Source organism: Pristiophorus japonicus, chromosome 16 (assembly GCF_044704955.1).
Source record: "Pristiophorus japonicus isolate sPriJap1 chromosome 16, sPriJap1.hap1, whole genome shotgun sequence".
Classification (NCBI taxonomy): domain Eukaryota; kingdom Metazoa; phylum Chordata; class Chondrichthyes; family Pristiophoridae; genus Pristiophorus; species Pristiophorus japonicus.
This window is the reverse complement of record NC_091992.1, coordinates 59,146,556-59,165,236: the sequence shown is the minus strand read 5'-3', so window position 1 is coordinate 59,165,236 and position 18,681 is coordinate 59,146,556. Positions and strand designations below refer to the sequence as shown.

Below are 18,681 nucleotides of genomic sequence, written 5' to 3'. Positions count from 1 at the left end.
AAGCATTCCACATCCTTCGTGGACTGCCTCACATTTGCCCTCTGTTTGATCGCTCCTATTTCTGAACTATTCTGTACTTTAGTGCTATCCTCCTCTGCCAGTGCACTGTGCACCTTGTTTCTCCTCTCTAATGTTGCATCCTGGTGTCCCCCTGCCAGAAATATTAATATAGAGTGAAATGGGAAATAACATGAAATATTATACAATTAAATAAGTATTATATATGTGTCATATACACAGATAAATATCATTGACTCTTGTCCACACTGATAGTTGAAAGTCTTCTCTCTGTCCGACACGGAGTGAGTTTGGGTAGTTTTGAACCAGTTCCTAGTGGTCACAGACTGGTCACTGCCCAATGTGTCAAGAAATGGGCAACCTTGGCCAGCGTGGTCACAAGAATGATCAATGCGGGGGATGGGTAATATACCCGCTCTACAGATGTTTTTCTCAGCTTGGGCTTGAGCAGAGGAAACTTTATACTGCAGCTGGGAACATAGGAACAGGAGTTGGACATTCTGCCCCCCGAGCCTGTTCCCCATTCAATTAGATCTGATCTGTGGCTCAACCCCATTGACCTGTCTTTGCTCCATATCCCTTGTACAGGGCCTTAGTGAGACCACTCCTGGAGGACTGTGCACGTTTTGGTCTCCTTATCTAAGGAAGGGTACACTTGCCTTGGAGGCGGTGCCATGGAGGTTCACTAGATCGATTCCTGGGATGATAGGGCTGTCCTATGATGAGAGAGTGTGTAGAATGGGCCTATTCTCTCTGGAGTTTAGAAGAATGAGAGGTGATCTCATTGAAACATACAAGATTCTGAAGGGGATTGACAGGGTAGATGCTGAGAGTGTCTAGAACTAGGGGGCACAGTCTCAGGACAAGTGGTCGCCCATTTAAGACTGAGATGAGGAGGAATTTCTTCACTCAGAGGGTTGTGAATCTTTGGAATTCTCTGCCCCAGAGGGCTGTGGATGCTGAGTCTCTGAATATATTCAAAGCTGAGATCGATAGATTTTTGGAATCTAGGGGAATCGAGGGATATGGAGATCGGGTGGGAAAGTAAAGTTGAGGTAGATGATCAGCCACGATCTTATTGAATGATGGCTTGTTGAAAAGCTGCCTATAAGTCAAAGATTAAACCAGTATCGGTACGTGTTAAATAACAAAGTACTCAGAGAATAAATCAGTTTGTATTACCGTAAGTTTTACTGAGTTGTCTTTATTTTTTTCCCAGTGTCACGACCAGAACACGTACCAACGCCGGAGCCAGAGACTGAGTAAGAAATGTAGTGCAAAATATGATCAGTAATGTTAAACAAAAGAACTTGCAGGAGAGACACTTCAAACTATTCCCCTCCCCATTGGCCACCTGTGGAAATGTTAAGTGTGCTATGGCTGGGAGATGCTGCATTTATCATTGATTCGTTAAGTGCAGGAAGCAAGTTTATTTATCTTTAATAACCTGTTTCTGACCTCTTTCAGGAATGTGGATGCCTCAAACAATTCAGTTTCACACGTTTACCAGGGTTTGTATGAAACAGATTCAGAATCCCCGTAAAGGGGCAGTCGATGTTAATTATTTACCAATACCACGAAATCTACCCTATTACTCACAGACAACAAATATTCAATTGTCACTCTTTCTGTCTCTCCTTGTCTCTTGCCCTCTAATTCTTCCTGTCATGCTCGCTCTGTCTTCAGCTTTTTCTGTCCCACTTTCTCATGCTACCTCTACTCATAACATCTAATTTTTTCTCCTGTTATCTTTGTATTGCTCTTTCTCTTTGCCTATGTCTTTTTAACCTCGCACTCTCTCCCTTTTTAAGTCTGTCCTTTGTCACATTTTCTCTGTATCTCTTACTCTCTCTCTGTGCCCCTTACACACTTTCTCTGACCTTACTTACTGACCCTTCGGCTAGGACTGCAAAGTTAGTGATCCTACAGTAGATCATCAGAGGAGGAATGCCACTCCTATTAAATAAGGACGCATTTATTTGCAACAGAAATAGACTCTGATTGGGTCCTCTTGATCACATGACCTGATTGCTGATTGGTCCCCTTGGAGGATAAGACACACCCAGCAGCTTCTCTGGAATGTGTAATTAGACCCTCCCTACGTAATCAGTGACTTTGCAAAGTGTAATTCGAGCCATTCTGATTGCTGACTCCAGACAGGAGAGAGCTCACTCTCACAGGTTAAGACCTTCTCCCCCCTCTCCAAAGTTCATGCCCCATCCCTCAGCCCAAGTTCCTGATCCTCCTGTACTTTATAGTCTCTTGAACACTCTTAGTTCAACTTAACTCTATTTATTTGGGAGACCTCAGTCAGCCATGTGGAGCTTGAGATGGCATTCCTTCACAGACCCCCTCTCTCAATACAGCTCCCTATACCTCCTAGCTAGAGGGCGCTACACAGTATATCGATACCTCCTAACTAGAGGGCACTATACATTACACCTCTCAGCCCAGGTTCCTGACACCCCACCCCAAGTTCCTGCCCTTAACTCCCCACCGCACCATAGATAGGACATTGTGTGTGGGTCATGGATTGTAAACAGGTTTATTGGGTTTGAAGTGAATAGTGACAGTGTCGTGACTTCTGGATTTCATCCACCCCAACGATGTCCCTTGTCACACATGAGAAATCGGTGTGGGTGTAAAGGGGGTGGTGTTGGAAGAATGTGATCCATCTTCCCTGAGTTCCCTCTCTCCCGTCCGATACCCTCTCCCCATCACCCCTCTCTCTGCCCATCTCTCTCTCTCTCTGCCCCAGTCTCTCACTCGCCTCCAGTCTCTCTCTCCCTCTCTCTCTCTCTCTTCCCCATTCTCTCTCTCTCCCCCAGCCTCTCTCTCTCTCTCTCTCCTTCCAGTCTTTCTCTCTCCCTCTCCTCCCAGTCTTTCTCTCTCCCTCTCCTCCCAGTCTTTCTCTCTCTCTCTCTCCGCCCCCCCCCCCCAGTCTCTCTCTCTCCCCCCCCAGTGTCTCTCACTACATCCAATTTTTTTCTCTCCCACAGAAGATCACAAAAATGTTCATGTAGATAATCACAGCGATATTTTAGGCAAAAGTCTAAATCAGCAAAGCCACGTGGGCGGCAGCAGCTCTGGGCTCCTCACAATGCAGGGCCCAGTTTCGGTTCCAGGCTTGAGGAGTTGTTACATGTGCGAGACGGAGGGGGGCTGCAGAGTCCAGGGCGGTCATGTGCAGAAGGACACACAAAAAACTGTTGCAAATAATCACTCCGATTAAATAAAGAAACGTAATACTCAACGCTTCATTACCCCATCTTTTGCGTAGCTCCTTCATGATATGTTCAGCATTGCTGCTGCTCCTGATTGGTGACCTGCTGGAAGTGAGGACTGTGCTGGCCTTGGCTGTGACGCTCTGCGCAGTCAAATCCCCCCGCCAGTATCCTCACCCATTCCCCCCGCCAGAATCCTCACCCATCCCCCGCCAGTATCCTTACCCATCCCCTGCCAGTATCCTCACCCATCCCCTGCCAGTATCCTCACCCATCCCCCGCCAGTGTCCTCACCCATCCCCCCCCACCAGTGCTCGCTACCGAGGCTCAAACGTGAAGAAAGAACAATTGGAGCCGGTAGAGGGGGAGCAGTCAGTCCCCTCGGAACTGTATCATAAGAACATAAGGCACACCGAGCCTGCTCATTCAATGTAACGCCCCTATTTAAAAAAGGAGGCAGACAAAAAGCAGGAAACTATAGACCAGTTAGCCTAACATCTGTAGTTGGGAAAATGTTGGAATCCATTATTAAAGAAGCAGTAGCAGGACATTTGGAAAAGCAAAATTGGTCAGGCAGAGTCAGCATGGATTTATGAAGGGGAAGTCATGTTTGACAAATTTGCTGGAGTTCTTTGAGGATGTAACGAACAGGGTGGATAAAGGGGAACCAGTGGATGTGGTGTATTTGGACTTCCAGAAGGCATTTGACGAGGTGCCACATAAAAGGTTACTGCACAAGATAAAAGTTCACGGGGTTGGGGGTAATATATTAGCATGGATAGAGGATTGGCTAACGAACAGAAAACAGAGAGTCGGGATAAATGGTTCATTCTCGCGTTGGCAACCAGTAACTAGTGGGGTGCCGCAGGGATCAGTGCTGGGACCACAACTATTTACAATCTATATTAACGACTTGGAAGAAGGGACTGAGTGCAACGTAGCCAGGTTTGCTGACGATACAAAGATGGGAGGAAAAGCAATGTGTGAGCAGGACACAAAAAATCTGCAAAAGGACATAAACAAGCTAACTGAGTGGGCAAAAATTTGGCAGATGGAGTATAATGTTGGAAAGTTGTGCACTTTGGCAGATAAAATCAAAGAGCAAGTTATTATTTAAATGGAGAAAGATTGCAAAGTGCTGCAGTACAGTGGGACCTGGAAGTACTTGTGCATGAAACACAAAAGGTTGGTATGCAGGTACAGCAAGTGATCAGGAAGGCCAACGGAATCTTGGCCTTTATTGCAAAGGGGATGGAGTATAAAAGCAGGGAAGTCTTACTACAGGGTATTGGTGAGGCCACACCTGGAATACTGTGTGCAGTTTTGGTTTCCATATTTACGAAAGGATATACTTGCTTTAGAGGCAGTTCAGAGAAGGTTCACTAGGTTGATCCCGGAGATGAGGGGGTTGACTTTTGAGGAAAGGTGGAGTAGGTTGGGCCTCTACTCATTGGAATCCAGAAGAGTGAAAGGTGATCTTATCGAAACGTATAAGATTATGAGGGGGCTTGACAAGGTGGATGCAGAGAGAATGTTTCCACTGGTGGGGGAGACTAGAACTAGGGGGCATATTCTTAGAATAAGGGGTCGCCCATTTAAAACTGAGATGAGGAGAAATTTATTTTCTCAGAGGGTTGTGGATCTGTGGAATTCGCTGCCTCAGAGAGCTGTGGAAGCTGGGACATTGAATAAATTTAAGACAGAGATAGACAGCAACTTAAACGATAAGGGAATAAGCGGTTATGGGGAGCGGGCAGGGAAGTGGACCTGAGTCCATGATCGGATCAGCCATGATCGTATTAAATGGTGGAGCAGGCTCGAGGGGCCGTATGGTCTACTCCTGCTCCAATTTCTTATGTTCTTAGGTAGATCATGCCTGATCTCAGGAGAGAGATGCAGGTAATTTGCAGATGGAAGGAACAGAATGTATTATTAAGAGGAAATGTTTTCACCCAGAGAGTAGAAACATAGAAACATAGAAAATAGGTGCAGGAGTAGGCCATTCGGCCCTTCTAGCCTGCACCGCCATTCAATGAGTTCATGGCTGAACATGCAACTTCAGTACCCCATTCCTGCTTTCTCACCATACCCCTTGATTCCCCTAGTAGTAAGGACTTCATCTAACTCCTTTTTGAATATATTTAGTGAATTGGCCTCAACAACTTTCTGTGGTAGAGAATTCCACAGGTTCACCACTCTCTGGGTGAAGAAATTCCTCCTCATCTCGGTCCTAAATGGCTTCCCCCTTATCCTTAGACTGTGTCCCCTGGTTCTGGACTTCCCCAACATTGGAACATTCTTCCTGCATCTAACCTGTCTAACCCCGTCAGAATTTTAAACGTTTCTATGAGGTCCCCTCTCATTCTTCTGAACTCCAGTGAATACAAGCCCAGTTGATCCAGTCTTTCTTGATAGGTCAGTCCCGCCATCCCGGGAATCAGTCTGGTGAACCTTCGCTGCACTCCCTCAATAGCAAGAATGTCCTTCCTCAGGTTAGGAGACCAAAACTGTACACAATACTCCAGGTGTGGCCTCACCAAGGCCCTGTACAATTGTAGCAACACCTCCCTGCCCTTGTACTCAAATCCCCTCGCTATGAAGGCCAACATGCCATTTGCTTTCTTAACCGCCTGCTGTACCTGCATGCCAACCTTCAATGACTGATGTACCATGACATCCAGTTCTCTTTGCACCTCCCCTTTTCCTAATCTGTCACCATTCAGATAATAGTCTGTCTCTCTGTTTTTACCACCAAAGTGGATAACCTCACATTTATCCACATTATACTTCATCTGCCATGCATTTGCCCACTCACCTAACCTATCCAAGTCGCTCTGCAGCCTCATAGAATCCTCCTTGCAGCTCACACTGCCACCCAACTTAGTGTCATCCGCAAATTTGGAGATACTACATTTAATCCCCTCGTCTAAATCATTAATGTACAGTGTAAACAGCTGGGGCCCCAGCACAGAACCTTGCGGTACCCCACTAATCACTGCCTGCCATTCTGAAAAGTCCCCATTTACTCCTACTTTTTGCTTCCTGTCTGACAACCAGTTCTCAATCCATGTCAGCACACTACCCCCAATCCCATGTGCTTTAACTTTGCACATTAATCTCTTGTGTGGGACCTTGTCGAAAGCCTTCTGAAAGTCCAAATATACCACATCAACTGGTTCTCCCTTGTCCACTCTACTGGAAACATCCTCAAAAAATTCCAGAAGATTTGTCAAGCATGATTTCCCTTTCACAAATCCATGCTGACTTGGACCTATCATATTACCTCTTTCCAAATGCACTGCTATGACATCCTTAATAATTGATTCCATCATTTTACCCACTACCGATGTCAGGCTGACCGGTCTGTAATTCCCTGTATTCTCTCTCCCTCCTTTTTTAAAAAGTGGGGTTACATTGGCTACCCTCCACTCCATAGGAACTGATCCAGAGTCAATGGAATGTTGGAAAATGACTGTCAATGCATCCACTATTTCCAAGGCCACCTCCTTAAGTACTCTGGGATGCAGTCCATCAGGCCCTGGGGATTTATCGGCCTTCAATCCCATCAATTTCCCCAACACAATTTCCCAACTAATAAGGATTTCCCTCAGTTCCTCCTCCTTACTAGACCCTCCGACCCCTTTTATATCCGGAAGGTTGTTTGTGTCCTCCTCAGTGAATACCGAACCAAAGTACTTGTTCAATTGGTCCGCCATTTCTTTGTTCCCCGTTATGACTTCCCCTGATTCTGACTGCAGGGGACCTACGTTTGTCTTTACTAACCTTTTTCTCTTTACATATCTATAGAAACTTTTGCAATCCGTCTTAATGTTCCCTGCAAGTTTCTTCTCGTACTCCATTTTCCCTGCCCTAATCAAACCCTTTGTCCTCCTCTGCTGAGTTCTAAATTTCTCCCAGTCCCCGGGTTCGCTGCTATTTCTGGCCAATTTGTATGCCACTTCCTTGGCTTTAATGCTATCCCTGATTTCCCTCGATAGCCACGGTTGAGCCACCTTCCCTTTTTTATTTTTACGACAGACAGGAATGTACAATTGTTGTAGTTCATCCATGCGGTCTCTAAATGTCTGCAATTGCCCATCCACAGTCAACCCCTTCAGTATCATTCGCCAATCTATCCTAGCCAATTCACGCCTCATACCTTCAAAGTTACCCTTCTTTAAGTTCTGGACCATGGTCTCTGAATTAACTATTTCATTCTCCATCCTAATGCAGAATTCCACCATATTATGGTCACTCTTCCCCAAGGGGCCTCGCACAACGAGATTGCTAATTAATCCTCTCTCATTACACAACACCCAGTCTAAGATGGCCTCCCCCCTAGTTGGTTCCTCGACATATTGGTCTAAAAAACCATCCCTTATGCACTCCAGGAAATCCTCCTCCACCGTATTGCTTCCAGTTTGGTTAACCCAATCTATGTGCATATTAAAGTCACCCATTATAACTGCTGCACCTTTATTGCACGCACCCCTAATTTCATGTTTGATGCCCTCCCCAACATCACTACTACTGTTTGGAGGTCTGTACACAACTCCCACTAACGTTTTTTGTCCTTTGGTATTCTGCAGCTCTACCCATATAGATTCCACATCATCCAAGCTAATGTCCTTCCTAACTATTGCCTTAATTTGCTCCTTAACCAGCAATGCTACCCCACCTCCTTTTCCTTTTATTCTATCTTTCCTGAATGTTGAATACCCCTGGATGTTGAGTTCCCAGCCCTGATCATCCTGGAGCCACGTCTCCGTAATCCCAATCACATCATATTTGTTAACATCTATTTGCACAGTTAATTCATCCACTTTATTGCGGATACTCCTTGCATTAAGACACAAAGCCTTCAGGCTTGTTCTTTTAACACCCTTTGTCCTTTTAGAATTTTGCTGTACAGTGGCCCTTTTTGTTCTTTGCCTTGGGTTTCTCTGCCCTCCACTTTTCCTCATCTCCTTTCTGTCTTTTGCTTTTGCCTCCTTTTTGTTTCCCTCTGTCTCCCTGCATTGGTTCCCATCCCCCTGCCATATCAGTTTAAATCCTCCCCAACAGCACTAGCAAACACTCCCCCTAGGACATTGGTTCTGGTCCTGCCCAGGTGCAGACCGTCCGGTTTGTACTGGTCCCACCTCCCCCAGAACCGTTTCCAATGCCCCAGGAATTTGAATCCCTCCCTGTTGCACCACTGCTCAAGACACGTATTCATCTGCGCTATCCTGCGATTCCTACTCTGACTATCACGTGGCACTGGTAGCAATCCCGAGATTACTACTTTTGAGGTCCTACTTTTTAATTTAGCTCCTAGCTCCTTAAATTCGTTTCGTAGGACCTCATCCCTTTTTTTACCTATGTCGTTGGTACCAATGTGCACCATGACAACTGGCTGTTCTCCCTCCCTTTTTAGAATGTCCTGCACCCGCTCCGAGACATCCTTGACCCTTGCACCAGGGAGGCAACATACCATCCTGGAGTCTCGGTTGCGGCCGCAGAAACGCCTATCTATTCCCCTCACCATTGAATCCCCAATCACTATTGCTCTCCCACTCTTTTTCCTGCCCTCCTGTGCAGCAGAGCCAGCCATGGTGCCATGAACTTGGCTGCTGCTGCCCTCCCCTGATGAGTCATCCCCCTCAACAGTACCCAAAGCAGTGTATCTGTTTTGCAGGGGGATGACCACAGGGGACTCCTGCACTACCTTCCTTGCACTGCTCTTCCTGTTGGTCTTCCATTCCCTATCTGGCTGTGGACCCTTTCCCTGCGGTACGACCAACTCGCTACACGTGATACTCACGTCATTCTCAGCATCGTGGATGCTCCAGAGTGAATCCACCCTCAGCTCCAACTCCGCAACGCGGACCGTCAGGAGCTTGAGGTGGATACACTTCCCGCAGATGTAGTCGTCAGGGACACTGGTGTCGTCCCCGAGTTCCCACATGGTACAGGAGGAGCATAACACCCGACCGAGCTCTCCTGCCATGACTTAACCCTTACACTTAAATTGGCAACAACAATGTTAAAAGTTGCGGGGGTCTGGAACTCACTGCATGAAAGGGTAGTAAAGGCAGACACCCTCATCATATTTAAAAAGTACTTGGATGTGCACTTAAAGTGCCGTAACCTACAGGGCTATGGACCAAGGGTTGGAATGTGGGATTCGGTTCGATAGCTCTTTGTTGGCCAGCATGGACACGATGGGCCGAAATGACCTCCTTCCGTGTTGTAAATTTCTATGATTAACACTTACTGCATCCAATGTTAAACTCCATTATCCTTTCTAACAGCTGCAGACAATTCATCAAACTATGGGAACATAACTGTTGGTAAGTGAAAGATTTCTGCAGTGTTGTAATGGAGCACAAGGTGGTTGTGTAAATTACATTTGTGATTTGTAATTTGAACTCTCAATAATTATAAAATCAATAACATTTGATTTACTCATTCACAATGTTTCTATAATATCACTTATTTCCAAATCCAAGAAAAGTCAGAGGAGATCACGATCAAACTGCACAAGGCTCTGGTCAGACCCATCTTGAGTCCACTTCTGGTAAACGTCCATCTTCAGCACTGGGTCCAATTCTAGTCAGACTAGACCATGAGACCCGTGTCCAATTGTGGTCAGACTGGGCCATGAGAACTGTGTCCAAATCTGGTTGGACTGGGCCATGAGAACTGTGTCCAATTCAGGTCAGACTAGACCATGAGATCTGTGTCCAATTCTGGTCAGACTGGGCCATGAGAACTGTGTCCAATTCTGGTCAGACTGGGCCATGAGACCTGTGTCCAATTGTGGTCAGACTGGGCCATGAGAACTGTGTCCAATTCTGGTCAGACTGGGCCATGAGATCTGTGTCCAATTCTGGTCAGACTGGGCCATGAGAACTGTGTCCAATTCAGGTCAGACTAGACCATGAGATCTGTGTCCAATTCTGGTCAGACTGGGCCATGAGAACTGTGTCCAATTCTGGTCAGACTGGGCCATGAGACCTGTGTCCAATTGTGGTCAGACTGGGCCATGAGATCTGTGTCCAATTCTGGTCAGACTGGGCCATGAGAACTGTGTCCAATTCTGGTCAGACTGGGCCATGAGACCTGTGTCCAATTGTGGTCAGACTGGGCCATGAGAACTGTGTCCAATTCTGGTCAGACTGGGCCATGAGATCTGTGTCCAATTCTGGTCAGACTGGGCCATGAGAACTGTGTCCAATTCAGGTCAGACTAGACCATGAGATCTGTGTCCAATTCTGGTCAGACTGGGCCATGAGAACTGTGTCCAATTCTGGTCAGACTGGGCCATGAGACCTGTGTCCAATTGTGGTCAGACTGGGCCATGAGAATTGTGTGCAGTTCTGGTCAGACTAGACCATGAGACCTGTGTCCAATTGTGGTCAGACTGGGCCATGAGAACTGTGTCCAATTCTGGTCAGACTAGACCATGAGACCTGTATCCAATTGTGGTCAGACTGGGCCATGAGACCTGTGTCCAATTCTGGTCAGACTGGGCCTTGAGAACTGTGTCCAATTTGGGTTGTTGAGAAACATGGGAGGCGTTCATACACTGGAGGTATTGTAGATAAGAGCCACATGGTTGATCACCAGTGTTGGGAGTTCTGAGTTATAAGGAAAGACGCGAGAGACCTGGGGAGTCAACCTCCTCAGAGCTCAACCTGTTTTGCCTCCATAACTGGCGGAAAACCCATTTACCTGTGAACAGGGTTTCCACCGAAGTCACAGCAGTGGAGCGGGAGGAGCCCTGAGGAAATTCACCACCATAGGCTTTTTGGCCTAGAAAGGATGTGCCTCAGAGGTGATCTTATAGAGGGATACAAGATAGTAATTGGTATGGAAAAGGTTCATCCTTGAAATTAAAAGGCTGGGAGTAGGACAAAGGAACACAGGAAGAGGTCATCTTAATTATATGCAAATTTGTTTTAACCTAACCAAATTTACTAGGCAAGTTTATTCTACCGATGGGGGCATTCTGCCCAACAATGACTCCTAGTCCAGCCTTCCCCTAACAAAAATTGGAGGAGGCCACCAAGATGTAAATTAAGTTGAGAGATAAGCAATTTAACTTTTAAATTTATAAATGCAAGGATAAATAACACTTTCTACCTCCCTGCTTTCGTTCTTACAGATGCAAAGTAATCTTAAACTTTTTGGTTCAGCTCCCTTTCCAAGTACATATTGGGGGTAAGGAAAATTGGGCGGGTGTAGAACGGGCTACCTATCCACTGCCCTTCCACCCCTCCCATTTTACCCCATGGACCCTGCAATGTCTCCCACTTTTCTAGTGACTCATTTGGCAAACAAGACCAGCTTTTACAAGAAAGAAGAATTGCATTTATATAGCGCCTTTCACGGCCCCGGACGTCCCAAAGCGCTTTACAGCCATTGAAGTACTTTTGGAGTGTAATCACTGTTGTAATGTGGGAAACGCGGCAGCCAACTTGCGCACAGCAAGCTCCCACAAACAGCAATGTGATAATGACCAGATAATCTGTTTTTTTTTTGTTATGTTGATTATATCTGTAACCGTAGTGCTACGTGAACACACCATTCGTTTGAGGAATGCAAGGCATTACATCTAGGGGCACAGATCTATATTTTACTTTGCACGGTATAATGTCCCTTTCCTTATTAACAATCCATTCCTGGACCTATCCTGAGCAGCACCATGGGAGATTTGCGAGTATATAGAAACCTGTTCCATGACGGTCACAAGGTTGTGGGCCGCAAGACACATTTAGGGTTTCCTTCTCGCATATTGTGACATCATCCGGGCTGACATCTCTGCACAGTGCTGAGGGAGGGCTGCACTGTCAGAGGTGCCGTCTTTCGGATGAGTCGTTAAACCGAGGCCCCGTCTGCTCTCTCAAGTGGACGTAAAAGATCCCACGGCGCTATTTGTAAAAGTGTTCTCCCTGGTGCCGTGGCCAATATGTATCACCCGACCAACACCTAAAAGAGATAACCTGATCATTTATCTCATTGATGTTTGTGGGACCTTGCTGGGAGCAAATTGACTACGCTGTTTCCCTGCAATAAAACCATACTTCAAAAGTACTTCATCGGCTGTGAGGCGCTTTGGGATATCCTGAGGATGGGACAAGTGCTATCTAAGTGTTTAGTTGTTCTTTCCTTTGTTTCTTTATCTGAATCCTAGAGGGATTGTTGCCGTGAAATGCACGCGCACCAGGCCACCCGATAGGTGCTTCAGGCTGTACTAACGTGACTTCCAAACATCCTGAGGCTTGTTGACCGAGGGTTGGTTGGCAGGCTGCCATCTGTAGAGATGATTAGGATATAGTAACACGATCTGTTCTCTTCTAGCAGACCAACATGAACTAGACCAGAGTTACATGTAAGTCACCGTGAGTTTTACACTGTTTTTTATATAAACTGTAGTCGGGATTCTTTCAGGGAGCACGGTAGCTCACGGTAGCTTAGTGGTTATGTTTCTGGACTAGTGATCCAGCGGTCCCAACCTGCAAGGGCCATCAGCAGGTCGGGGCTTCAAAGGAGCATAGCACTTCAAGGTACAGCGTGTGTTGGAGAACGACGGCTGTGAAGAGGGCGACTGGATTAGACATCATCGAAACATAGAAAATAGGTGCAGGAGTAGGCCATTCGGCCCTTCGAGCTTGCACCACCATTCAATATGATCATGGCTGATCATGCAACTTCAGTACCCCATTCCTGCTTTCTCTCCATACCCCTTGATCCCTTTAGCCGTAAGGGTCACATCTAACTCCCTTTTGAATATATCTAACGAACTGGCCTCAACAACTTTCTGTGGTAGGGAATTCCACAGGTTCACCACTCTCTGGGTGAAGAAGTTTCTCCTCATCTCAGTCCTAATTGGCTTATCCCTTATCCTTAGACTGTGACCCCTGGTTCTGGACTTCCCCAACATCGGGGAACATTCTTCCTGCATCTAACTTGTCCAATCCCGTCAGAATTTTATATGTTTCTATTTTATATGAGACCCCCTCTCATTCTTCTAAATTCCAGTGAATATAAGCCTAGTCGATCCAGTCTTTCTTCATATGTCAGTCCTGCCATCTCGGGAATCAGTCTGGTGAATCTTCGCTGCACTCCCTCAATAGCAAGAATGTCCTTCCTCGGATTAGGAGACTAAAACTGTACACAATATTCAAGGTGTAGCCTCACCAAGGCCCTGGTCGGTGATTGGAGCATGGGCAGATACAGCAGGAGCGGCGAGGTCGGGGCGCAGGAGCGGAGAGAGATTGTAGAGGGATGTGATCGGGGCCCAGGAGAGGCATGAGTTCGGGGCCCAGAAGAGGCGAGGGCCCAGGGGCAGCATGGGCCAGCCCACACTGCGATATGTGTGCGCACTGGGTCTGTGCAGCAGAGCTGGTCTCCAGTCGTCCTGGTTAACCCTTGCCACTGGACCAAGACCTAGCTCTGTCAAGCCTGTGTAGTGGCTGGTGTGCAACAGTCACCACACGTTAAAAAATCCACGCACAGGCATCTTCCACCCTTCAGGATGTAGTTCGGGACCTGGAATATTAGGTCCTTCATTGAAACACCTATGAACTCATCCCTTTTTGGTGTGGAAGCAAGTCATCCTCGATACGAGGGACCGCCTATGATGAATCCAGAGACCTGTAGTAATAATCTGGAGATGTGAGTTCAAATCCCACCATGGCAGCTAGGGAATTTAAATTCAGTTTATTTTTTTTTAAATCTGGAATAGAAAGCTAGTATCAGTAATGGTGACCATGACACTAATGTCCTTTGGGGAAGAAAATCTGCTGTCTTTACCCACTATATGTGTCTTGGCCTATATGTGACTCCAGACCAACAGCAATGTGGTTGACTTTCAATTGCCCCCTGAAATGGCCCAGCAAGACACTCAGTTGTTCCAAACCACTACGACAAAGTCAGCACTGTGGGAGCACCTTCACCACATGGACTGCAGCGGTTCAAGAAGGCGGCTCACCATCGCCTTCAGGGATGGGCAATAAATGCTGGCCTTGCCAGTGACACCCACATACTGTGAACAAATAAAACATTTTTAAAAGGTGTAACAATGGAGTCTGAGAATAGGATCAGGCAGAGTGGGTAACTGTGAAATATTAAACTGTGGGGAAAGAGGAAGACCATAATCATAAGAACATAAGAAATAGGAGCAGGAGTAGACCATACGGCCCCTCGAGCCTGCTCTGCCATTTAATACGATCATGGCCGATCCGATCATGGACTGAGCTCAACTTCCCCGCCCGCTCCCCATAACCCCTTATCCCCTTATCGTTTAAGAAACTGTCTATCTCTATCTTAAATTTATTCAATGTCCCAGCTTCCACAGCTCTCTGAGGCAGTGAATTCCACAGATTTACAACCCTCAGAGAGAAGAAATTCCTCCTCATCTCTGTTTTAAATGGGCGGCCCCTTATTCTAAGATCATGCCCTCTAGTTTTAGTCTTCCCCATCAGTGGAAACATTCTTTCTGCATCCACCTTGTCAAGCCCTCTCACAATCTTATACGTTTCAATAAGATCACCTCTCATTCTTCTGAATTCCAATGAGTAGAGGCCCAACCTCCTCATCCTTTCACAAACTTATATTGCAGAACTCATGTTAGAAATGTTGGTGATGTGCGAGGGGGGAGGGGGTGAGTTTAGAGTGTGGGTAAGGGAGGGATTATTCCCCGTTCCCACTGCCGCTGTGTGATGCAGTGATACTTCCTCCCTGTGCAAACTCTTCACCTGTCCATTGCTGGATGGGCGCTGCTGGGCTCAATTCTACGTTGAGGGACGGAGAGGTGCGGTAGATGTGGAGCACTGGTCCTGTATGACCCAGCCCAGAGTGACCGGGTGCAAGGCTGCTGCTGTCGGGCCCTGCAGTGGAATGGTTTAGTGCCATCTCAGCCCAGCTTCCACTGGGCGTGGGTCCGCAGCGCTGGCGAGATCTGGCTAAATAGGCAATCTCACTCGGACAGCCCACGAGTGTGACTAATGGGGAAGATGGCCCAATGGGGCAGTAGGAGAAACTGGATTTAATGCAGTACAGGGATTTTTAAGGGCTTCCATATATTCCCCTGCTACAGTCATAAACATCCTCGCCATTTTTCCCTCTTCGCTCAAGGTTTTGTGGGTAATTTTCCACTAACAGGAGGAGACCATTCAGCCACTCGAGCCTGTTGCACAGGAACAGGAGGAGACCACTCAGCCACTCGAGCCTGTTGCACAGGAACAGGAGGAGACCACTCAGCCACTCGAGCCTGTTGCACAGGAACAGGAGGAGACCATTCAGCCCTTCGAGCCTGATACACAGGCACATGAGGATACCATTCAGCCCCTCGAGCTCTGTTACATAGGAACAGGAGGAGGCTGTTCAGTCCCTCGAGCCTGTTCCGCCATTCAATTAGAGCACGGCTGATCTGTACCTCAACCCCATTTATCGGGCAGTCGATTCACAACACCAAATGTTCACCATCGCCAAAGCTGCAAATTAATTCCCCACCTAGCTCTTTGCTGGGGTCAGTTCCACAAGCAGCAAGCACCTTTTGGTAACTCGCTCAGTACCTCCGTCATCATAATCCTAGACAGGGAACGGCACAAGAGTGAGGGTAGGCCCATCGATGGTCACCTGCACATCCAGCAGAGGCTTGTGTATTCACAGGTCTACACTGGAATCCTAGTTACTGAGACAGCACTGGGTAGGTCTACACTATCACAAGGAATATTTTTGGATTTCATTCCTTGTTTACAGTCACAGTTTAGGATTGTTTTGAGTCTAATTTCTGTATTTTATTACCTTTGACAGAAACCCTTTAGCCGCAGAATATTATTGCTTCCCTGAGGAATTTCTCAAACCTCCTGGTGGTAAGTTGCACAGCGACATTAGTTGAGGTCTAACGGCGTGTCTGCTGATTGGTTGATGCGTTATTTTGATATAGTAGTAAGACAAGGGGTGAAGGTTCAAACTGGCGGAAGGCATATTTAGGGCTGATTCCAGGGAGTTCCATCTCTGCAAAAACTGGACAACATGCAGAAAAAACTTGTAGTTATAGAGTGCCTCTGTATTCACAGGACATCCCAAAGCACATTCAGCCAATGAAGTTTAGTCATTGTAGTAGTGTTGGCAAATACAACAGCCAATTTGCACAAAGCAAGGTGCACGTGACAAGATAATGTGGTGTTGGTTGAGGGATAACTGTTCTCTAGACAACAAGAGAAGTTCCCTGCTCTTCTTCAAAGTAGTGCCGTGGGATCGTTTAAATCCATCCGAACAGTTAGATGGGACCTTGGTTTAACAGCTCACAGCAAGCTCCCACAAACAGCAATGTGATAATGACCAGAGAATCTGTTTTTGTTATGTTGATTGAGGAATAAATATTGGCCCAGGTCACCGGGGATAACTCCCCTGCTCTTATTTGAAAGAGTGCCATCAGATCTTATACGTTCACCTGAGACAGCAGACGGGGCCTCGGTTTAATGTCTCATCCAAAAGACGACACCTCCGACAATTCAGCACTCCCACAGCACTGCCCCTCCAACAGTGCAGCGATCCCTCAGCACTGCCCCTCCGACAGTGCAGCACTCCCTCAGTACTGCTCCCTCCGACAGTGCAGCACTCCCTCAGTACCACCCCTCTGACAGTGCAGCGCTCCCTCAGCACTGCCCCTCCGATAGTGCAGCGCTTCTTCAACACTGCCCCTCCGACAGTGCAGCACTCCTTCAGTACTACCCCTCCGACAGTGCAGCGCTCCCTCAGCACTGCCCCTCCGACAGTGCAGCACTCCCTCAGTACTATTCCTCCGACAGTGCAGTGCTCCCTCAGCACTGCACTGTTTGGACTCTCTCCAGCCTGATAGGGCAAAGTCACAGTCCAGTGCGGTTCCCACTCCAGGTCCCGAGTTTGATCCCAGTTCTGTGCTGAGTTAGCTGTCTTACAGCCAGAGCCGGGGATATGGGTGCTAAACCGATGTCGATGAGGTGGTGACTAACCAGGGTTCCCGCTGCTGTTTGATATACAGCTGCTTGTGCCCTTGCATTGTCATCTGGTCAGATCAGGAATATGATGAAACCTCCCGGAATAGGTCCAAACACCCTGGTCCATGCACATTCCAACAGTGACTACACTCCAAAAGTACTTCATTGGCTGCAAAGTGCTGTGAGACGTCCGGTAGTCGTGAAAGGCGCTATATAAATGCAAGTCTTTTCTTTCAGTGGAACCCTGGGTGCCGCATCTGTAATACAACGTGAGGTGGCTACGATTTATGTTGTAAACATTTTTAAAACACTATCTTTTCCCAATATATGGCCAAAATAGGCCATTTCCACAAAAGTTAAAATTTGAAAAATAACAGATGACAATAACCATATTCCCTCCTGCCCCGCCTCCCCCCCTCCCCCCGTGTTCTGTCTGGTGAATGTCGATGCCCCCCAATCAATTACCGCGCTCTGTCATTAGGTGGTGCTCCAAGCACACAGATTAGGATTGGACAGGAGACAGCAAAGACCATCTACACTACTGGCCACAAGAGCCTGGACAGGGACCTGATTGCTGGGTTAGATTAGAAACCCGGGACCAGAAATTCGCCACCGCAACGATCGATTTAGCTCAATTTATTTGGAGCTAAAAGTTTTTTTTGCGGCTAAATAAATTTATGCCACTTTTGCTATTTTCGCCAATGGTGTAACACCATCATCAAAAAATAAGGGCAGTTTATTTTAAGAACCGTTTTTTGTGACATCACTCGGGGTCAAACCCAATGTTAACGCCATTTTTTGCGAGTTTCCCCATTAAGGATATTTTTAAGGACAGTGCTAAATACCATTTTTAAAAAGCTTGCCTTAACTGGTGGAGTCGGATAGAAATCACCGATAACGGGGCCATCTTGGGAAACCGAGCTAAACGTTAAAGCTTTGGGAGGGAACAAAACCGATATTTTATATAAAAACTACTTCAAAATGTTTACAGCATTTCCTACAAATGTATATCCAGCATTCTCAATAGTTGCTGGTCTTTAGTGAGAGGGAGTAAATGGTACGACACAGAGCTGAAGGGAGACATGCTGTAGATTCTCGTATTTAAATGCTGTTATTGTGGTTATGAATGCCGCATATGCTTGAGACATTATGGAGGACCATTAAAGGGCGATATTTTGAAAATCAATGTTTAGCAGATTGCAAATTGATCCCCCAAGACCAGCAACAGGAAAAAATTGCAGCTTTGAAATAAAACAGACACTGGAGCTTAGCTCTTGAAGTCGAAAGCATATTTGTCAAACATTTAAACGCAACTCTTTTTGAAAATCAGTGCTCCCGCAACGTAGGTGGAAAGGACCTTAACTTAATTTGAAATCCAGCATTTTGTACCAGTCTGTGGTTTAAAAAAAAGTACATTTGATACACTGAAAAAACATAAGAAAATCAAAGATCTTTAAACATGCTGG

General features: G+C 46.6%; 1 protein-coding gene across 3 annotated transcripts in view; it reads left to right on the top strand.

The window, feature by feature from the left end:
• The window catches only part of LOC139227055 (linker for activation of T-cells family member 2-like), a 127,833-nt gene that overhangs the window by 88,928 nt on the left and 20,224 nt on the right, over positions 1-18,681 (top strand). For 2 of the 3 annotated variants that reach the window (XM_070858134.1, XM_070858135.1), the window contains 5 exons: positions 1,238-1,280; positions 1,486-1,529; positions 9,536-9,574; positions 12,588-12,618; positions 16,047-16,105. In XM_070858134.1, the coding sequence (XP_070714235.1) occupies positions 1,238-1,280; positions 1,486-1,529; positions 9,536-9,574; positions 12,588-12,618; positions 16,047-16,105 (216 nt within the window). The remainder of the gene's footprint in view (positions 1-1,237; positions 1,281-1,485; positions 1,530-9,535; positions 9,575-12,587; positions 12,619-16,046; positions 16,106-18,681) is intronic. The other variant, XM_070858136.1, reaches the window with a different exon arrangement.